At 39.1% G+C, this 23614-nt stretch overlaps 1 protein-coding gene across 3 annotated transcripts in view; it reads left to right on the forward strand.

Moving 5' to 3' along the window:
* Positions 1 to 23614, forward strand: part of LOC122798761 (zinc finger protein 300-like) — a 282364-nt gene that overhangs the window by 179242 nt on the left and 79508 nt on the right. For all 3 annotated transcript variants that reach the window (XM_044067868.1, XM_044067869.1, XM_044067867.1), the window contains exon 3: positions 14214 to 14336. In XM_044067868.1, the coding sequence (XP_043923803.1) occupies positions 14214 to 14336 (123 nt within the window). The remainder of the gene's footprint in view (positions 1 to 14213; positions 14337 to 23614) is intronic.

Consider the following 23614-nt stretch of genomic DNA (forward strand, 5'->3'; position numbering starts at 1 on the left):
TTGTGACATAGGGGTTTATATTTAAGCTGGATAGCTTATCTATGATGCCCGAGTGGGGTATCGTGTCAAATGCCTTTGCTAGGTCCAGATAGGCTGTGTGGACTACCTTCCCTTCATCTGTGACTTTGGTGACTGTTTCAAAGAAGTCGACCAGGTTCAAAAGGCAGGATCTGCCCTTGACGAAGCCGAATTGGGTAGGATCTAGTGTCTGTAGGTCCCCAATGTCTTTGTTTATGAGCTCCATGATGATCCTCTCCATAGCCTTGCAGATTAGGCTAGTCAGGCTTATGGGGCGATAGTTTCCAGGGTCCGTAGAGGCTCCACCTTTGTGGAGTGGGACCACTGTTGGTGTACGCCATTCTGTGGGCACATATCCTGTAGTGAGGCTGAGATTGTACAGCTGTTTTATTTGAGGGGTTAGTTCTTCTTGGGTTCATGTAGGACGCAACCCGGGACGCCATCTGGTCCCATGTATCCAGGATAGGTACTTATAAGTGCTGTAACTGTGAATTTTGCACGTACATTTACACTGATAAAGTCATTATTCATCTGATTAAACAAGTACCATTTAAATTAAATTGCTATGGAACATGTAATACAGCAAATATTATTTATATGTCAATCTGTCAGTCTTGTAAGGCTATTTATATTGGTAAAACAAATAGAAGATTAAAATATCAGATTTGTGACCATATATCAGATATACATTGACAAGTTGACTCAAATGCATTATATAAACATATTAAAACACCAATAGTCAACATCAGTTTAAGTTTTTAGTATTACTGACAATAACAGAAAGTATTAGGTGAGGAGACTTTAAAAATTGCACTGAGATAGTTGAAAGTAAATGGATACTTAGGTTTAAAGCACAACAACCACCAGGTCTAAATGAAAATGTCACTATATAACCAGAGCTTAGAACGTACATAATATGGCAAAATAGTTTATATATATACATGTTCTTTTTATATATGCATTTTATTCAAATGTATGTAAATAAGTGTTTTATGTACTATGTGCAAGCAGATGCATTTTAATATTTTTTTAGTATTTATGGTATTCAGTTGTTTAATTGTTTACTTGTTTTTATTGTTTTATTAGTTAATGACTTGAACTTTAGTCATGTGCTGTTTAAAAATTGAATTCTGTATCTAAAGGAACTTTTAATGTTTCATGTAGTTGTTTGCATGAAGAAGCCTTTGAGGTGAAAGTTGTGAAGCTAGCAAATAAAGTGACATGCATGAATGGGTGTGCCTTTGTTGAAGGTTGGGCATCAGGCTGGCACCTCGGCACCGTAAAAATCAACTGCCAATCATTAGCGGACCGGAGTTCCGCTGTGGCGACCCCTAACTGGGAAAAGCCAAAAGAAGAACAACAACAACTGAGAGCTGTGGTGCCGGCATACTTTTTCTTTCTTTACAACTACCCTGCTACAGGCCCCTTGAAGAGCTCAGTGTCTCACCATCCTAACACCCCTCCAAGTATTCAGCTGCTGTAACACTTTTATCCGACTGGTGGAAACATTGTTATAAGAAAAGCACAGTCCGGGTCTGAACTGTCTGCAAACTCAAACAGCTAAAGTTAACTTTGAGTATGTGTCTACCTGTTTGAGCTAATATTCATTATCCCCTGGAGAGCACTGTGCTTTGGCTTGTAAGCAGCCCCCCCCCCCAATCACACTCATCATCCATTTATCTTTTATTCCCTTCTGTTAGCAAATAGTATCCATAACTGATCAAATACTGTGCGTTTATTAATTTAAATTGAGACCACAATAGCCTACTGATACAAAGTTATCCTGTTTTTCCACCTGAGAAATGATTAAGAAATGACTTACAGCTTCAGAGCAGTCCTTGATCACTTCTGATTGTTTCTTAACACAAACTTGTCTTTGCTGTGGCTCATTAGTAGCAGTACAAAATAACTGCCTGCTCACACCCTTGTTCTCCCCCTCCCCCTTCCCTGTTTATTACCTTAAGCCAACCCCAAAGTTAATACATATTACCTGTGGCAGGCACCATTTTTTAAAACTACAACTACCCTGCTACTGGCCCCTTGAAGAGCTCAGTGTCTCTCCAGTAGGTTTTTTACAACTGTATATGCTTACTTATGTTGAATTGTGTTACACAGACACCTAATATGATTTATGCTTTATTACTTAAGGTTACTGTGGCATGCTAGCATTGTGTTTGTCTGCACCAAGTTGTTTTTAGTATAATAGTGTGTACTATCTGCATAGCTGCACCTTGTTAACTAATATTCCTGTATATGTGTTGTGCGTAGACAACTCATATTGGTGTCTATTTATTGCTATATAATTGTGGTGTTAGTGGTGGATAGAATCACATTAGAGACCTGGGACAGAGTGCTGCTCGCTATATATTTTTCTGTGACTGCATACCTGTCAGCTGAGGTCCCTTCTCAGTGATGTGTTTTTCCAATTGGCTCAGTATCTGCATGTACTAGTAGTTGATTCAAGACATATTTTCCCTGTATGCAGTAGCTATTTGCTCAGTTTGTTTAGTAATCTTTATAATGTATCTTTACCATCTCAAAAGTGCTTACTCCTCTCTCTACTTTTCTTTTGTAGACCTAACACCACTCTAAGTATTCAGCTGCTGTACCAACTTTATCTTTTATCCGACTGGTGGATACATTGTTGTAAGAAAAGTGCAGTCTGGGTCTGAACTGTCTGCAAACGCAAACAGCTTACCTCACAGGCATACACGTTTATTTTTATTTATTTATTTTACATTTGTTAACCGGGCTAGTCCAACTGGATACAAGTCCATTTTCAGTGGAGGCCCAAGGAGAAAAGCTCCGCTATCTACTACATGGTAACAAAACAGTTCATACAGAAAAATTCACAATGGTTATAAGTCAAGTATGATTGTAAATCACAAATAAGGAAGGCAGTAGCAACAATTTCAGGAAGTTAGAAAAAAGGGGATAGAGAGACGAGGAAATTATTTAAGTGAAGATATGATAAGAAAAGGGAGAGAAGAATTAAGTTCTTTAAAAAGTTAACAAGAGTGTTACTAGAGAAGTAAAGTTATTTAGTTAAGATAGTCATATTTCAGGTCAAAGGAAAAAGAATAAATAGAAGAAATATATATGAAAGAAAGTATGAGGGATAAAGGAGGAGAATAGGAGGTAAAAGAGGAGCTAGCTCAACTGGGATTGATGCAAGAGCAAAGCCAGTGTTTAGTAAGAAAGAGTTTCAGTTTTGTCTTAAATAGTATAATGGAAGTCTGGGCTATAAGGTCAGGAGGAAGTTGGTTTCAGATTTTACCAACAGAGTTGGAAAATATGGAGTCACCTGCTGTGTTCTTAGAAAGAGAAGTTTGAATCAGTATTTTATTAGAAGAGCATAGGGCTTTTAAGTTGTTGTAGGGTTTTATAAGGGTGGAGAGCATGGGTCTGTTTTCAGGGTGGTAAAGGGCTTTGTGGGCAATTGTTAGCTGATAGTACTGAATTAGGTGGGGTAATTCCAGCCATCCTAGTTTTGAGAGGTTCAGACAGTGATGTGTTTTTATATGGGGAGGCAGTGGCAAATCTCGCAATGTTGTTGTAGGCTGTTGTGAGCTTATTAATGTTGTGCTTAGATAGGTTACAATAAATGGGGGAAGCATATAGTAGTGTAGAGATAAGATGTGTTCTTGCTATGGTAGTTCTTGCTTCAGGGGTTAGGAAAGTTCTGATTCTATAGAGAGAACCTAGTTTTCTATTAGTTGCTTTTATGCTGGAGTTGATGTGAAAATCAAATTTTAGTAGGTTGTCAATAGTAATACCCAATAGTTTGGTTGTTTGGTCAGGAGAGATAAGAGTGCCATTGTTAGATGTAATTGTGAGATTAATAGAGGGAGACAGGTGTGTAGGTAAGAAGAGGAGAAGTTTAGTTTTCTTAGGGTTTAAGAGAAGACAGTGGTTAGAGAACCATTGCTCAATAGTAGTGAATGTCTTTTGGGTAAGGTAGTGAAGGTCAGTTTGGTTTGTGGCAGAACAAATGATGGTGGTGTCATCGGCATACTGAATACAAGTAGTTAAGGGCGTGGCAAGATGCAAGTCATTAATAAAGATGGAAAATAAAAGAGGACCTAAGATGTAGCCTTGAGGGACCCCTAAGGTGGTGGGGAGAAGTTCAGAGAGATTGTTGTTCCATAAAACAGCTTGTTTACGGTTTTGAAGATAGGAAGTGAACCAAGTTAAGGCAGGGGTGTCGAGAGAGAGCGATTTTAAGCGATGTAGAAGGAGTTGGTGATTCACCATGTCAAAGGCTTTAGACAGGTCTACAAAGAATGCTGATGAGAGAAGATTGCTATTACGGTTAATATTAATGGAGTCAATAAAGGATAATAAGGCTGTGGTGGTGCTATGGTAAGGACGGAAGCCATATTGACAGTTAGCGAGGAGATTGTTAGAAAGAAGGTGATTTAGTAACTGTTTGTGGATACATTTCTCCATTATTTTTGCAATAGGAGAGAGCAGTGCTATAGGGCGGTAGTTAGAGTATTCAAATGAGTCGCCTCCTTTGAAGAGGGGGATGATGTGTGAGATTTTCCAGAGGGAAGGTATAGAACTTTCTGTTATGGTTCTGTTTATTAGTATAGAGATTGGATAGGCAACCGCTTTGGCACCTAGCTGGAGATATTCAGCTGGGAGTTTGTCAGCTGAGGGGGTAGAAGCTTTAATTTTTTTAAGTAAATAGAGAATATGGGAGGTAGGTATGGGTTTAAGTTGCATAATTGGAGGAGTGAGGCTTGGGCTACCTAATAAAGAGGGGTCAGGGGTTTGTTGGTTGGCCAGGTTAAGTATTGTAGATGTAAAGAAGTTATTAAAAGCATTAGCTGTTTGTAAGGGAGAGTCAGGGCAGGAGCCAAGTGGATTGGGAGTTTCAACTTTTCCGGGGGAAAGAAGTGTGTTGATAGATCTCCAAAATTTGTGTGGATGATGGTGGGAGGATTGCTGTAGCTGGGTATAAAAGTTCTTTTTATCTTTTATGATAGCTAACTTTGTCATGTTCCTTTTTTGTTTGAAGCTAAGGTGATCAATGGGGTCTTTGGAGGTTCGCCATTGCGACCAGGCCTTATTCCACATAAGGTACCTTGTGGTCTGGATTAGCCCCGCTCTGCTCGCCCTTGCTCTGCTCGACTCGCTTCGCACCCCTGCCCTACCCCCAAAATTCCACCCGCCCCCAGTGGTGCTAAATTTAAAGCTCAATAAACCACACCCCCTTCCACAAGCTATCACAAATAGCCCATACTTCCAAACGTCACCCCTTCCTGCCACTACTACTTCTGCATTCCTAATCCACAATCCTTAACCAAGTGCTATGTTAACTATCAAAATGAGACCAATAATGTTAATAATTCCAATAATGCTCATTCCATATCTCCTCACCACCTATGAAAATCAGCCCTTCCTTGGCTTTCACCACCCTTATCCCAAACCAGCACTACTCCAACTTTAAATAAAACAGATCAACTCATAGCTCTCTACAAACCTAACTTTTCCACTCTTAACAACCACCAACTAACCAGACTATGGTCTATCCCCCCCAAAACCAGATATTATCATAAAATAATTAGAAAAGCCCTGAAACTAATAATTACTGTACAATACTGTCTGACAAGGGATGGAGACATCCACCCAAACCCTGGACCTACCCCTCCCACAAGCTCTGGCTCCCAACCTATTACCCCTTCTAACATTTGGCCAACTACAAGGACCCCTAACTCTCTCTTGACCTGTCACCTAAATATCAGGAGCATAAACAAAAAGGTCCATAATCTCTATGCCCTCTTAGCAGCCTACTCACCTGATGTGCTATGTCTCACAGAAACCTGGCTAAAACCAGGAACTAAAGACAATGAAGTTATCCCACCAGGGTGTAACATACTCAGACTAGACCATAAGTCTAGGAAATGTGGGGAGTGGCAGTACTCTTTAAAAATACACTGGATGTCACATTAGTCCCACAACAACCTCCCTTGTTCAGTAATGCTGAAACTCTCGTTATCAGACTACAGCTTAACAAAATTAAATCTATATTCATTGCCTGCATTTATATCCCCCCAGACAATAATACAAATACCCTAGAGGACTTCCTTCAATGGCTATCCAACACGTACCCCCATGAAATTAGGGTGTTCGGAGACTTTAATATTGATTGGAACAACTGTTCCTCTGAATCTCCCACAACCCATGTAAACCTTCATGGCTATACACAACTCATATCCTCACCCACCAGAATAAATAAACCCTACAACAAAGGTAGTATCCTTGATTGGATTCTTATCAACACTGGTACCCTCTCAGATGATATAAGTGACCACTTACTCACTTCCATAAAGTAGATAACCACCACCAAATTCTCTATAAATCTATTAGAATAACAAAAACTTCAACACCACTGATTTTCAGAAAAAACTCAAAGCATGCAATTGGGCCATCCTAAAAGATCTTCCACCAGATGATGCTGTAGCCTATTTTAATTCTAAATTCCTTACCATTCTAGATTCCCACGCTCCTGTCCGCACCCTTAGAGCCAAAACTAAAACTGCCCCCTTGCTCTCTAAAGTAACCAAAACCAAAATCATAGCAAGAAATAAAGCATGGGACAAGTGGTGTACCTCAAAAGATCCACTTGACCATATTAAATTCCGGCAGCTAAGGAATGATACTAAGAAAGCCATATTGTTAGACAAAAAAAAAACTTCTATCAACACCTTCAACAAAAACATCAGAACAAACCTCAATAGTTTTGGGCAGGAGTAAACAAACTGCTGCACCCCGGACAATCCACCACTCCCACACCATCAACTTGTAACCCAAAATCTCCAGAGGAAACTGCAAATGTCTTTAACAGTTTCTTCACTAAGACTATCCAACTGGTTCCCAGTGGCCCCAATCTGGATTCCTCCTCGACCACTACCCCATTGTCCTTTAACTTCCAGCCTGTATCTACATCAACCATCAGATCTCTAATTAACAAAACTAAAACCCACTACCCTAACAACTGATCTCCTCCCACCAGAATATCTACAGAAAGCGGCAGATGCCATTGCATACCCTATTTCGATTATTATAAACCAAACCTTATCCGAAGCCACCATCCCCTCTATCCGGAAGGTTTCCCCACGTTATTCCTCTCCATAAAGGAGGGAACTCTTTAGAACTCTCAAACTACAGACCAATAACCATACTATCACCACTGGCCAAAATAATGGAAAAATGCGTCCATAACCAATTAATGCACTATTATTGTCAGAATATGACCCAGGATAAACTACTGGCCAACTCTCAGCATGGCTTTAGGCCAAACCACAGCACCACCTCAGCCCTCCTATCCTTCTCTAACTCCATTAACCTCAACCAAAACAATAACAAACTTACCTCAGATCTCTTCTTAGATCTCTCTAAGGCCTTTGATATGGTCAACCACCAACTACTTATCCATACCCTGAAGAAACTGTCACTAAATAACTGTGCGGTTAAATGGTTCCATTCTTATCTGTCTGACAGACAACAAGCAGTATTATGGCAGAATACACAATCCACTCGTCTACCCATCACACTAGGAGTCCCTCAAGGCTCCATACTGGGACCACTTCTCTTCTCAATCTTTATCAGTGACCTACCCACAATCACTCCCAAGGCCACCTGCATCCAATATGCAGATGACTCCACTTTAATCTGTGCAGCCTCCTCCTCAACTGAGCTGATGACTGTAACCCAGAATACTTTCAATGATGTTGAAAAATGGTTCGCAAACCATCAGCTTATTTTAAACCCCAACAAATCTAAGCTGCTAAATATTCCCCCACATGTCAGTCCTCTTCACCATTCTTTACCAAAAGATCCAATAATGGCACACATATCCCCAGAAGTTCACACCAAACTCCTAGGGCTCACAGTCGACAATAACCTAAAATATGATACCCATGTCAATCAAACCATCAAAACCGTCAACAGAAAACTGGGCTCTTCTATAGGCTCAAACCTTTCCTCACTCCATTTGCAAGAACTTCTATCGCTCGCTCCCACTTACTGTCTACCCTTCTTTAAGCCCTCCCCCTTTTCACTAACTCAAATAAAAACACTCTTAGCAAACTTGCAAGCTGTTACAACCATATTGCTAGATTTGCTACAGGTACAGCCTTTAGGACCCACCACTGTATCAACTTAACTCAACTAGGTTGGCTTGAATGGACTAGACTTCTCCAATACAACCAACTTATAATAGCCCACAAAGTTCTAAACCACCCCAATAAGACACCAGCACTAAACAAGATCATTAATCCTTACAGTAGCCTGAGGTCACTGCACTCTGCTGACAAACTGTTGGTTCAAACAACGAAAAGCATAAATGCGGTTGGTGACTCTCTATTTGCCAACAATGTAGGCAAAACTTGGAACTCTCGACCCGCTGAACTTACTCTCCAGCCCTGTCTAACCCAGTTAAAAAAAACCTTAAACTACACTTTCAAATGCACTGGCAATGTCCCTGTTCAAAACCTGACTAACACCCACTCTCTGGTATTGGATATCTTGCCTAAAGTCATTTGACTCTAAAATGTATATGACTTTGCTTTGTGGCATATCTAGAGCTCGTTACGGGATAAAGTTCTTATCTGTGTAATCCCTGTGTGAAACTCTCAGTTGCCTACCATGTTCTATAAATGTTTGTAACATTACTGAAGACTGTAAACTATGTTAATTTGTAAATGTTACTAATGTAATTAGCGGACCGGAGTTCCGCTGTGGCGACCCGTAACCGGGAAAAGCTGTAAAGACAAACAACAACTAATGTAATGTAATCTATTAACTTGGAGCTTTTCTCCCCGGGCCTCCGTTGAAAATGGACATATATCCAGTCGGGCCATCCCGGTAAACAAATGTAAAATAAAAATAAATAAAATAAAAAATAAATAAATTATGTTATTCATATTTCTTTGTGGTATAGTATTAAGTCATAAATGATAAACCAGTATACTTTACAAAGGATTCATTAAGTAACATGATAATGCAGTGAACCATTTTTCAGCATTAAATATGCAAGACACCATTCTTAGAGCTGCACCCTTTCTTGACGACGTACACATACATGTAAGAATGTTGTGCATGTTGAGATCATAAAATCAGTACAAGGATTTGCTGAAATGTTGGTTTTGTTCTGAACATTAAAATTCTATTTGTTACTTATCAGATCTGTTTTTCATTCTGTTTGTGTTTTTATTATTTTTTATTCATAATTACTTAGAATTCCATTGCTGGAAATTACAGCTGGTAACCAAATGTTCATTTTGACTGTAGTACAAAGCAGATGTCACACACTGTAAGTAACACAGTACTCAGTAACAATATTCATTACTTAAACCTCATTGTTGTAATGCTTTAATATGACTCCCACATTGTCATGGCAACCTATACTTTTGACACCGTTTTTCTGTATTTTTAAATTAAAAAAACAAGATTCCATTTTTTAATAAATAAATAAATAAATAACTCCTCAAGCTCAGAATTAATTCAGCGTAAAATGTTTTGCTAGTACTATTAATGTTTTAGTGAAATGATTACCATGAACTAATAACTGCAAAATAACCAGTGAAATAGAGACTGCATGTGGCCAGCTATTAACTTACAGTTGTTTTATCTATCTGTGCTGTAATGTAATTGATGTAAGCTTTAAATATACTACTGACTAAGCGACAGGGAATTGCATGTCATGTGGTACACAGTTTTTTCTAGAAGGCAGTCAGATTACATACCTCATAGAGGCTTAAACTTAATGAAAGTGTTTGTGTAGTTAGTATATCATAACAAACATTTGCATGTTATTGGGTTTTATTCCTATACTAGATAGCTGCATTACTTTTCCAGTACTGACACTGCATTGCAGCATGGGGGGGGGAGGGGGTTACTACACTCCTGTGTGTGCCATCCTTTGAATGACAGGTTAAACTGAGGGTCCATCTGCCTGAGTTGGTGGTAGCACAGCTGGATGTAAAAGATACCACAGTACTTATCAAAAGAAGAAGGACAAGCTCACCAGTGCCCTCCCCAAACTTCCCCTAGTCAGTATGAACTAACACCTCAGGTCTCCCTAGAGAAGAGACCATTGACCTAGTGGGACTAACCCAGCCAACAACGTGTAAATAAATATATATGCTGTCATGACTGGAGAAATGTATTTGCAGTTAAGCATTTGTAGGTGGAAGATCAATGCACAGTTAGGATAATCTTGCAAGTTATCGGAAAACTGTTAGTTTGGAAACAGCAATTTGATTTATTCCTTATGCTGAGCTAAGTAGTGAACACGCCTGGGAATATGCATTGCGCCAGGTATTTCACTTTCAGTGTGGAAGAAGGTATTTATTTATTAATTTTAATGGAAAAGAGGAAAAACAGCAGCAATTACAGAAAAGTTTGGGAATTCTTTAAAACCTCAAAATAATTTGCCATTTATTCTTTACAAGGGCACAAGGTTCTGGCTATGTAGATGGTTAGTATGGTTTACTATCAATTGTGCAAACGACAAGCTGTCAGCACGTATGCAGCTGAAAATCAGATTGTCATTTTTACAATGTCAAGTGCATGGGGCAGTCGAACACACTTATGCGAATGCAGTAGTGCATTTGCATAAGTGTGTTCAACAAACTGTACGAAATCGTGGTACAGTGGTGAGTGGAAATTCATCCATATCTCCACTGTAGTGTGAGTTCGGAGTTGGAATATATTATTAGCAGGGGGGGTGGGAGGTGCAGGGGGGGCTTGCCCCCCTGCAAAAACCTGATATGTCATATAGGCGTTTGATTTACATAAGCTCCTATACGTATATCATGTGATGTTTTTGGTGACAATGTCGACTCAAATGTGTCTTATCATTTGGGTCAACATTGTGTAGGAGTGGAGAATCTGGGTTCAGTGTTTATTTTCGCTACTGCGAACGGCAAATGTTTTGCCATTCGCAGTAATGATAGTAAACCAGTTAGTATATGTGGTGTTGTGTTCCAGGTAGTTATCCTTCTTAGTACTGGTTGTGTCTTTAGTTATTTCTTGGTAACAATTATTTTGCAGTTGGGTGTAGAATTCACTTGGAAGTGCGTTTTAAGAAGTTGCATAGGTGTTTTATTTTCCCACCACTTAGTGCTGGCAACTGCTATCCTTATTGTATTGAAATCTATAACTTAATCCTCTCTAGTATGTCCTTTAATTAACTAGTTGTATCAGTTATTGTACTGTTGATGGTTGTGTGATGACAAGAAAGAACAGTTTTAGTCTATATACTTTTGATAAATAATAATAAACTCCAAGGTAATAAAGCCCCACTTTATTTAGTAATAAGACAGAAGCATAAACATCTTATACATTAAACTAAAAAATACAACTGTATTTATATAAAAGTTAAGTGCTTTCATCTCCATGTGACAGAAGCCAGCGAAATGGTATGATTTGCATTTGTACTGATTTCATACGGTCTGAATACATTTGTTAAAAGAGAACATTGTTTACATGATCTCAACAGTGCCACATGCCAAGTCATTTTTAGGACTAGATGTAAACCAAGGTTTCTGTCAAAGCTAATTCAAAAAAGGTCTTCAACTTCTGTGCAGTCCATTCTCCATTAGGAAAACGATGATTTCTTCTACATCTTTGGTATTTCATCAGTATCAAAGCATGCCAAACAATTGTACAATTAACTGAAGTCCTTAAAGGTATTTTAATCACAGCTGATGATCTGTAAATGTGTAGAATCGGATGAAAAAAGAGCATGGCAAGAAATGCATAAAGTGGTTGAATGAAATAAGACACCAAAATTTCAAGTTAAATATTAGAAAATATTTTAAAATAAGTGTGGTAAGTTTGAAATATATGGGTCATATTCTGACATAAATTGGTCCGAGGACTGATATTGTATAAATGGCAAAATCCAGAAGACAAGCAGGCATTATACAGATTTCTGTGAAATCTGCAATTCAGCAAAGAGATCAGAAGTAAACTTAAGAATGTATTCATCCGTAGCCCTACCTAAAATCTACCTAATAAAACAACTGGAATTCAAATATCAGTAAACATCATATACAGATTCATTAACCTCTCACCACAGTTATTGTTGTCTTACATTACAAAAGGCAAACTGGCTACCACTCACAGCAAGATCTACTTTTCTTATATCCTTCCTTACCCTTAAAATCCTAAATTATATCTTCTGCCCATCCCTAAAAAGCAGACTCTAAGTTAAAATTGGATATTATGTTTATCAAGGATTAACTTTAAACAAGAGCATGAAACAAGGGTGTCTCTTGTCCCCCGACCTGCTTGCATTAGTTGTTGAACCCTTAGCTAATAGTATAAGAAGCAATAAGAAAACTGATGGATTTTCAATTAACAAGGATTATCAATCTAAAATGCAGTTATTTGCAGATGGTATTTTACTAACTGTAGGAGATTTGAATTATTCAGTTTGAATCAGACAGGTACTGCCTCATCTATGCAGCTATGTGGTTGTATAGTATTTTTGTGTATAGCTCAGAGTAGGCCTCAGTGTCATCTGGGTTTGGAGAGGCTTCCACTGTGCATGTTTATGTATCTTTCTGTCAAATACATAAACGTTGTTTGCAATATGCAGCTTCTCTCATGCCTTTTGGGATAGGATCCCAATATAAAGAGGTGTTTTATAGATAGGTATGCTGGTAGAATTCCCTGAAAATTCTGTTATTCACATAAAATGCTAAATGGACATTGCATCTGCCTGAGTTGGTACTAGCTCAAATGGATATAAAAGATCATATGCCTCCTGCTAAAAAGAATAGTAGAATTTATGTTCCAGATAAATTTTCCCTAGTCCGTATAAATACCACCTCAAATTGCCCCTGCAAAGAAGCAACAGATCTAAGGGGATAACTGAGCCAAGAAATGTATAAGTACATTTACAGAAAGGGAAACTTTGAACCATTTTGGAGATGCAGGTATTATCTACAACTGCAAAACAGCCAGTTGTTTGGGACAGTAGTTTTGAAAATGGTAAGTTTTTTTATTTTTTATTTTATTTTTTTTTTTTTTTGCAAACATACAAACAGATCTTGGAACATAAGGCCAGTGAAACCAGTGGGCATCAGCAATGCTTTATGTAGGCTTTTCCTCATATTTAATGCTTGTTTGATGAACTTGATTTGGATCATCTTTTCTACAAAATTTATTGATCTTTGCTCTGAGACCTGAGTACAGGGATGCTTTTCTGTGTAAGACTGACTGTCTATCTGCTGAGGAGTGAACAAAATGTGCCCAGTGCTTCCTATTTTACAGATCGGTCACCTGTGATATATGCTGACCACTTGGACACATGATTCATCTTAGGACAACTACGTTACCTCATCCTTCTGTAGTTAAACATGAATCTCCTGACTTCCTTCTAGCGGTTCTGTGAGCCCAAACTAATGTAGGTTATGGGACTTTCTCCACTTCTGCCTCTTGGTCTGGAATACACTCCCTTCAAATATTAGGATGGTACCAGGTGTTCTGTCTTTCCCACACAAACTTCATGCAGTACATCTTACTGAGAACGGTAAGTATTGAACCTGGTGCTACTTAAGGAGTTCTTACTGAAATAGTTATGTACTTCATGTCTCATTACAGATTACAGCTTCACTGACATCAGAGTGTTGGATCATGACAGAAGTTTGATTGTCTGAACATTGCTACAGTGCCGATATGTTTTAGTTTTGTATGTGCCTCTTTATCTAATATACTTTAACGGGTATATTGATCTCTTATTGGACTGGGATTTTCTTTTCTTATAGTTTTCACTATATATTTCTGTAGTATACAGCACTTAGTTTATTTTCTTTATACAGCTGACTCTGGGTCAGACTGTAGCAGTTGTTTACATCATTATATTTGCTGAATTACCAATTGCAATAAATAAGTAATAAATAGTGGTGGAGCTATATGTTTTTGACTGAACACTACAAAAATAAATGCTATAAAAAGTTAACATATTTGTACACACACACACACACAATAAAGGTTTAACAATATGGAAATTTCTTGAGGTGACTTGTATTCATGCAAGGTTTTTGATGAAATGTGTCTCTGTTCTTGCTTTATTATTTTCCTTTAGCTGTATTTTGAGAACAACCCTTTGGAAACCTAAGTATTCCTGGAAGAATACAGTTTATCTTTACATTTTGTCTCATTTTAATTTGTAGGGTACAACATCCCAGTGGACCACCTCTGGTCACTTATTTTGAAAGATAAGATGCTTTCATCTGGTATCGGTGACAGAGGAAGGAATTTACAGCAAAATCAGCTTCCTGGTGACAGAATTAGCAGTAAGTACATGAAATACATTCCATTTATTAAAACTTTCAATTAAGTGTAAATTAAAAGTCTGGAGGAAGTATAGGAGGGAGTATTCTGTACAGACTTATATTCATAAAAGTGTTAAGCAAGTTTGTACATTAAAGGAAGTTAGACCTTCGAGAAACAGAACACCACCTATAGATAATACTATTTGTTATAAGAAGGAAATGTAATGAGCTTATGGAGAACAAAGAACTGAGATATTGGGGATACGTGATAAAAGGAGATCAGGTAACATCATGGGATAACGCTCTACAAATATTTGAGGTTATTGAACTTAAATTAACTTGCATATACAGATCTAATGTTAGCGCTCAAGGAAGATGTATTGAGGTTAGATGATGATTTTGTTAAACCATGAGAAGTAAATTTTATAACTTAGGCCAGAGCAGGAATGGCACACCAGAAAACAGTAATAAGAAGGGCATGTAAATGTTAGAGTCGAGAAAACAGTACGATGCGAGGATAAAAAGGGCATGGAGTGAATGATTAAATAACGATGCTACAGGTGATCACAGTACGATGCAACAGTAAAAAGGGCATGGAGTGAATGATTAAATAAAGATGCTACAGATGATCACAGTACGATGCAAGGGTAAAAAGGGCATGGAGTAAATGATTAAATAAAGATGCTACAGGTGATCACAGTACGATGCGAGGGTAAAAAGGGCATGGAGTGAATGATTAAATAACGATGCTACAGGTGATCACAGTACGATGCAAGGATAAAAAGGGCATGGAGTGAATGATTAAATAAAGATGCTATAGGTGATCACAGTACGATGCAAGGGTAAAAAGGGCATGGAGTGAATGATTAAATAATGATGCTACAGGTGATCACAATATGATACAAGGGTAAAAAGGGCATGGAGTGAATGATTAAATAACGATGCTACAGGTGATCACAGTACGATGCAAGGGTAAAAAGGGCATGGAGTGAATGATTAAATAAAGATGCTACAGGTGATCACAGTACGATGCGAGGATAAAAAGGGCATGGAGTGAATGATTAAATAACGATGCTACAGGTGATCACAGTACGATGCAACGGTAAAAAGGGCATGGAGTGAATGATTAAATAAAGATGCTACAGATGATCACAGTACGATGCAAGGGTAAAAAGGGCATGGAGTGAATGATTAAATAAAGATGCTACAGATGATCACAGTACGATGCGAGGGTAAAAAGGGCATGGAGTGAATGATTAAATAACGATGCTACAGGTGATCACAGTACGATGCAAGGATAAAAAGGGCATGGAGTGAATGATTAAATAAAGATGCTACAGATGATCACAGTACGATGCAAGGGTAAAAAGGGCATGGAGTGAATGATTAAATAAAGATGCTACAGGTGATCACAGTACAATACAAGGATAAAAAGGGCATGGAGTGAATGATTAAATAAAGATGCTACAGATGATCACAGTATGATGGAAGGGTAAAAAGGGCATGGAGTGAATGATTAAACAACGATGCTACAGGTGATCACAGTACAATACAAGGATAAAAAGGGCATGGAGTGAATGATTAAACAACGATGCTACAGGTGATCACAGTACGATGCAAGGGTAAAAAGGGCATGGAGTGAATGATTAAATAACGATGCTACAGGTGATCACAGTACGATGCAAGGGTAAAAAGGGCATGGAGTGAATGATTAAATAAAGATGCTACAGGTGATCACAGTACAATACAAGGGTAAAAAGGGCATGGAGTGAATGATTAAATAAAGATGCTACAGGTGGTCACAGTACGATGCAAGGGTAAAAAGGGCATGGAGTGAATGATTAAATACAGATGCTACAGATGGTCACAGTACGATGCGAGGGTAAAAAGGGCATGAAGTGAATGATTAAATAAAGATGCTACAGATGGTCACAGTATGATGCGAGGGTAAAAAGGGCATGGAGTGAATGATTAAATAAAGATGCTACAGGTGATCACAGTACGATGCAAGGGTAAAAAGGGCATGGAGTGAATGATTAAATAAAGATGCTACAGGTGATCACAGTACGATACGAGGGTAAAAAGGGCATGGAGTGAATGATTAAATAAAGATGCTACAGATGATCACAGTACGATACAAGGGTAAAAAGGGCATGGAGTGAATGATTAAATAAAGATGCTACAGGTGATAACAGTACGATGCAAGGGTAAAAAGGGCATGGAGTGAATGATTAAATAAAGATGCTACAGGTGATCACAGTACGATACAAGGGTAAAAAGGGCATGGAGTGAATGATTAAATAAAGATGCTACAGATGATCACAGTACGATACAAGGGTAAAAAGGGCATGGAGTGAATGATTAAATAAAGATGCTACAGATGATCACAGTACGATACAAGGGTAAAAAGGGCATGGGAGTGAATGATTAAATAACGATGCTACAGATGATCACAGTACGATACAAGGGTAAAAAGGGCATGGAGTGAATGATTAAATAAAGATGCTACAGGTGATCACAGTACGATACAAGGGTAAAAAGGGCATGGAGTGAATGATTAAATAAAGATGCTACAGGTGATCACAGTATGATGCAAGGATAAAAAGGGCATGGAGTGAATGATTAAATAACGATGCTTCAGGTGATCACAGTACGATACATGGGTAAAAAGGGCATGGAGTGAATGATTAAATAAAGATGCTACTGGTGATCACAGTATGATACATGGGTAAAAAGGGCATGGAGTGAATGATTAAATAAAGATGCTACAGATGATCACAGTACGATGCAAGGATAAAAAGGGCATGGAGTGAATGATTAAATAACGATGCTACAGGTGATCACAGTACGATACAAGGGTAAAAAGGGCATGGAGTGAATGATTAAATAAAGATGCTACAGGTGATCACAGTACGATGCAGGAGTAAAAAGGGCATGGAGTGAATGATTAAATAAAGATGTTACAGGTGATCACAGTACGATGCAAGGGTAAAAAGAGCATGGAGTGAATGATTAAATAAAGATGCTACAGATGATCACAGTACGATACAAGGGTAAAAAGGGCATGGAGTGAATGATTAAATAAAGATGCTACAGATGATCACAGTACGATGCGAGGGTAAAAAGGGCATGGAGTGAATGATTAAATAAAGATGCTACAGGTGATCACAGTACGATGCAAGGATAAAAAGGGCATGGAGTGAATGATTAAATAAAGATGCTACAGGTGATCACAGTACGATACAAGGGTAAAAAGGGCATGGAGTGAATGATTAAATAACGATGCTACAGATGATCACAGTACGATACAAGGGTAAAAAGGGCATGGAGTGAATGATTAAATAAAGATGCTACAGGTGATCACAGTACGATACAAGGGTAAAAAGGGCATGGAGTGAATGATTAAATAAAGATGCTACAGGTGATCACAGTATGATGCAAGGATAAAAAGGGCATGGAGTGAATGATTAAATAACGATGCTACAGGTGATCACAGTACGATACAAGGGTAAAAAGGACATGGAGTGAATGATTAAATAAAGATGCTACAGATGATCACAGTACGATACAAGGGTAAAAAGGGCATGGAGTGAATGATTAAATAAAGATGCTACAGGTGATCACAGTACGATACGAGTTTAAAAAGGGCATGGAGTGAATGATTAAATAAAGATGCTACAGATGATCACAGTACGATGCAAGGGTAAAAAGGGCATGGAGTGAATGATTAAATAAAGATGCTACAGATGATCACAGTACGATGCAAGGGTAAAAAGGGCATGGAGTGAATGATTAAATAAAGATGCTGCTGATGATCACAGTATGATGCAAGGGTAAAAAGAGCATGGAGTGAATGATTAAATAAAGCTGCTACAGATGATCTCTGGAGGAGAAATATGTCTTAACACCAGATATGCATTTAAATCAGGAAATCATAGAATTTTTGCATGTGTGCAAAATTTTTTTTTGCCATTTTTGAATGTGTGATCAAATATTTCTACACCCCTATGATTCCGGAACAAATGTTCCTGCAGACAAGGAGTATGTTGAAGATATGATGGCCAAGAAGGAGGTTCTTGAGGGTATATATTTTCGGAATATGTGGAGTTACTTTGCTACAAAAATGATTTGAATAATATGATTAGTCTTATATTTTGAAGAAACGTTAACCTCGGTGTAGAGATGATTTTGCTGAGCTGGTGTAAAATAGCATGCATTAAAGAGGTGAAACCACTACTAACTTTAGTGTTGGTAGTGACTAAATAAGATAGAACTAGAAAATGGAAAATGTAAGGCAAGCCATCAATAAGAGAGGTTCATAGGTTGGTACTAGGCTATCGACCCTATGGTACAAGCCTAGCCATAACAATTCCCTGGCTATTTCTTCCCACACTATTTACTTCCCTGGACCCCTGTCTATCAGGGCAACTGACGTGATCCCTGGGGTGATTTTCCTATCTCCCATCCACTTGTCAAGGTTCCTTTTGAAGAGGGCCCAAGAGGCGGTCTGCTTGACATGTATGAACAGAGTCTGTGGAGTCTCTGAAGATGTGATTACATAGTTAAAAATATGGAACTGATAACCTTTGGATATCAGAAACAGAAATAGATAAAAATGGGCTGTATGGGATTCAGTAAAAGAAACTGAGCTTGAAAAGGGCATTAACATGCACAAAGTGGCTAAGATGTTTATCTATTTAATAAGTAGACTGCAGTACAAAGAAAGAAGTCAGTGGTCTGGTTAGTTGTTAGGTGTGTAATGAGGTGAAAAAAAACAACATAGTTTCTAGTTTAATCCTTCATCTCAAATTAAGTTGATTATAAAACATTTAAACTACATGTGGTCATGCACATGCTCCTCACTAGATTAACAACGTTTTCCTTTGTCAGCTCATACTCACTGTCACTTTTTAATCTCCACCCTTCTACACAAAAAATCTTTATACAATTCCTCCTCAATTATATTCCTGTCTTAGTCCCCACCTTACATTTCATTTTCTTTCTAACCTTCCCATTTTATCCATCTCCTTCAAGTTCAAGTATTTACCCTAACTCTCTTATAACCAGGTTCTGTGTCAGTAAGTACCCTAGTATTTTTACCCCAGTCTCTTATAACCAGGTTCTGTGCCAGTAAGTACCCTAGTATTCTTACCCCAGTCTCTTATAACCAGGTTCTGTGTCAGTAAGTACACTAGTATCCTTACCCCACTTTCTTATAACCAGGTCCTGTGTCAGTAAGTACCCTAGCATTCTTACCCCACTCTCTTATAACCAAGATCTGTGTCAGTATTCTTACCCCACTGTCATTGACTAATTAGCTCTGCATTGCCTCTCTCCCTCTTCTAGATTTAACTACTATCTGCCTACCACCTAATGTTTCAGATTCCTTACCTTAGTCTTATTTATTCCTATCATCTGTCTAATGGCTGCTTGTCACATATTTTGCACATGAACAGTTTGTATACTAAATGTTTTGCACTTTGAATTTAACAGCATGTATAATTTCACCACATCTGAAATACTTTTGTATAGTATCATTAAAGAACAATTACCTGTTAGATGTTCTTCGTGTTTCACTGTTGCAGTCATTACATTTGGGTAATCTGCTGGCAGGTTGCCCTCAGTTGGCCTGAATTCCAAAGTCTTGGGTCCTGCATTGGTTGCTGTCTTCTCTCCATGATGTCAGGTCATCAGGGGTATAAAACAAGCAGTCAACGCCATTTTCTTCAGTCTTTCTTGCCGCACAGTGGCCGAAGCAGAAGCATTTCGCAAGTGTCAGTCGGCTGACTACTGAAATATTCGAGTTTGAGTTTCAGAACCGAAGTCTTCCCTAAAGCTAAGTACCCCATTGGGGAAACTTTTTTCTTGCTTTTTACCGATGTCAGAAAAAGTTAATAATTGTATTACTTGTGGGAAGCAAATACCTCATAAGGATTTCCATTTATACTGTATTCCTTGCCTAGACCCTGATCACAGTGTGCCTGGCTGTCGGTTTTGTGCTAGATTTAACCAATGCACTACTAAGCGTCGGTATATTTTTGCATCAAAGTATTTTGGAAACAGATTTAACTACCCAGAAATGTCGTCGGATAGCAATCCGACTATCGGAGTGCATAAAAAACGCAAAGAAAAGGACAGAGAAAGGCAGTCGAGATCCAAAACCGACGACAAAGCTTCTCCTAAGCCCATCGCCGGTTCGTCGGTACTCAGTGAGGCACTTTCGCAGCCCCTGATACCTGCTGCATTCGAGTCGCAGGCCTCTACCGACATCCATGTGGAGTCCAGCATGCCGCTAGATACTCAAGGTTTTGGACCAACGAATGTATCTCCCTCGGATGTGTCCGGAGCCGCTGAGCAGGCACCGGCTTCTGAGGGTGTATTCAGACCTCAACATTTGTATATCAAACTGAAGACAGCTGCAAAACCAAAGACAAAAGCAACTTCTAAACCTAAAAAACTGACGCATGAGCCACGTGCACAGACGTCTATGCCTAAAAAACAGATGATCAAAATGGCTGAAGACCTTATTACCTTAATCAGGGGTACCCATCCCCCTCCAGAAAAGAGGCCTAGGCAAGACCCTGATTATGAATCTTCAGATCAGGTTTCTATTTCTTCTGATTCCTCTTCTGATCAGGAATTATCTTTACCTCCCTATGAGGATTCTGATGCTGAGGAGTCTATTCCATCTGCATCCCCTCCTGAGGATTATTCATTTGGAGAAACCTTGCATACTTTGAGGGAGCATTTTCACTGGGAGAGTCAAGACTTCTCAGAATCAAAAAAGAGGCTCACGGATTTCCTTCTTCTCTCTCCGCACAAGCCTTTAGCCATTCCCCCTGTTTTAGACATTGTGGGTGATGTGTTTTCGGAGTCAAGCTTGACCCCTGACTCCTTACCTCCAGCTCCCAGTAAGCCTGACAGATATTACAGGGTCCCTAACTCTCATAAATTTTTATTTAGAAACCCTGCGGCTGATCCTGAAACTATTTCACAGGGTCCAAAGGGAGTTAAGGCCTCAACAGCAAAAAATCCAACCCCCTCTGACAGAGATTCAAGGGCACTAGACAGATAGGGAGAAAAGGTTTATACATCTGCAACCTTGGCAATCAGGGCCTTAAGCTGTCAATTTCATATGCTTAAGTACCAACAACATGTTATGGGATTGCTGAAACAGAAAATGATGTTAATTTCAGAATGTGCAGAAAATAAAGAATTGCAGGAATTATTGCATGCAGCTGAATAAGTTGGAAAGCATACTTTGCAATGTGGTTTTGATTCCTTAGAGGCCTCTTGCAGGGCCGCAGTTCTGTGATTAGGAGACATGCCTGGTTAAAGGAACAAAATTTGCCTGATCATGTTAAAGCTAAATTGCTAGATGCACCTTTACAGCATGATTCTCTGTTTGGTGTTAAGGCAGAAGAGATTTTAAAGAAAATGGAAGACAAAGTAAAGTCTATGCAAACTGTTAAAGACTTCTTACAAGTGCAGCCACCAAGATTCAGTAGACATTGGCCTACAAAAAATTGGTCCTTTCCTGTGTCAGACAGAGCTCAAAGGGGCAAATCCAGACGCCCTAAGGGTTCCAGATACCAGGCGCAGGATTCATACAGGTCAAAGCAATGGGGCTCCTCCACCTCCAAATCTGGAGGAGATAAAGCGCAAACCTACAGAAAGCAATCCCAATGACTTTCCTCTGCCTACCCCAAGCATTTATCTTTTGGCAGCACCCATAGGGGGAAAATTAGCACTTTTTGCTCAAAATTGGCAGTTAATAACCCAGGACAAGTGGGTACTAAATATCATATCACAGGGATAGAGATTCCATTTCCACACTCTGCCAATGGCAAATGGTTGGCCAGATCTGCCAAAAAATCAATGGGCAGAGGCACAGAAACAAGTTACGTCCCTCATGGATATGGGGGCCATTCAGACAGTACCAGCACAGGAAAAAGGACAAGGTTTTTACTCAAGACTGTTCTTGGTACCTAGAAAGGACAAGGCCTGGTGGCCAATACTGGATTTATCGATTTTGAACACATACCTGGACATTCCAAAATTCAAAATGCTGACTTTGCAGCAGCTTCTGCCCATGTTGGGCAAAAATGCTTGGCTGGTGACTTTAGACCTAAAAGAGGCATACCTGCATGTCCCAATAAGACAGTCGTCCAGAAGATACCTCAGATTCAAGGCTGGCTTAATGCATTACCAATTCTCTGCGCTGCCCTTTGGCTTATCTACTGTGCCCAGGGTCTTTACAAAGTGCCTGGCACCAGTAATTGCATTTTTCTGACAAAGAAGTATACAAATATATCCTTACTTGGACAACTGTCTCATTCAAGCAGAAAACAAGGACACTCTTCTTCGACACCTGGCATTTGTGAAAAGGCTTCTAACATGCCTAGGATACGCAATAAATGAAATAAATCACAACTGGTACCCTCTCAAAAGATAACATTCCTGGGTGCAAGCTTGGATACAACTGCCCAGATGGCTTACCTCATGCCAGACAAGCAAAGGCAACTGACTGCTTACTTCAAACTGATGGCAACAAAAACCCAGTCTTCTGCAAGACAAATTCTGCACGCTCTGGGCTTCATGGCATCCTGCATCCTACTAATTCCATATGCAAGACTGCATATGAGGAAACTTCAGTGGTACCTAAAAAGTTTATGGAGTCAACATTCACACAGTCTGGAAACAATAATTCCTCTCATTCCCTGCCTGCAACAGAAGTTTCGATGGTGGGCAAAGGCATGTCACCAAAACATGGGACTGCCCTTCACCTTACACCCTGCCAGCCAAATCTTAACAACAGACACATCAGATTATGCTTGGGGGGGCCCACATGGCAGGAAGATGCATTCAGGGCTTATGGATACCAAAACAAATGCATCTACATATCAACCAGAAAGAGATGCTAGATGTTCAAAATGTCCTAGCAGCCTTCAAGGACTTACTTCATCCGGGACAACTACTGATTAAGACGGACAACACCACAGTCATGTGGTATATAAACAAACAAGGGGGCACACAGTCATACCCCCTTTGCAGATTAGCCATGGCACTGTGGGACACAGCTTTGACCTACCAAATACATCTTCAAGCTCAATTCCTGCCAGGAAAACAAAAACACTCTGGAAGACGATTTAAGCAGAAACCTCATGGATCCTCACGAGTGGAAACTAAACCCACAAGTCTTCAACATGATAACAGAGAGATGGGGGAGCCCAGACATAGATCTATTTGCCTCTCCCCAAAATTATCAATTGAAAAGATTCTGCACAAGGACTTATCAC

This window comes from Protopterus annectens, chromosome 3.part1 (assembly GCF_019279795.1).
Source record: "Protopterus annectens isolate FY-2018-M chromosome 3.part1, PAN1.0, whole genome shotgun sequence".
Lineage (NCBI taxonomy): Eukaryota > Metazoa > Chordata > Ceratodontiformes > Protopteridae > Protopterus > Protopterus annectens.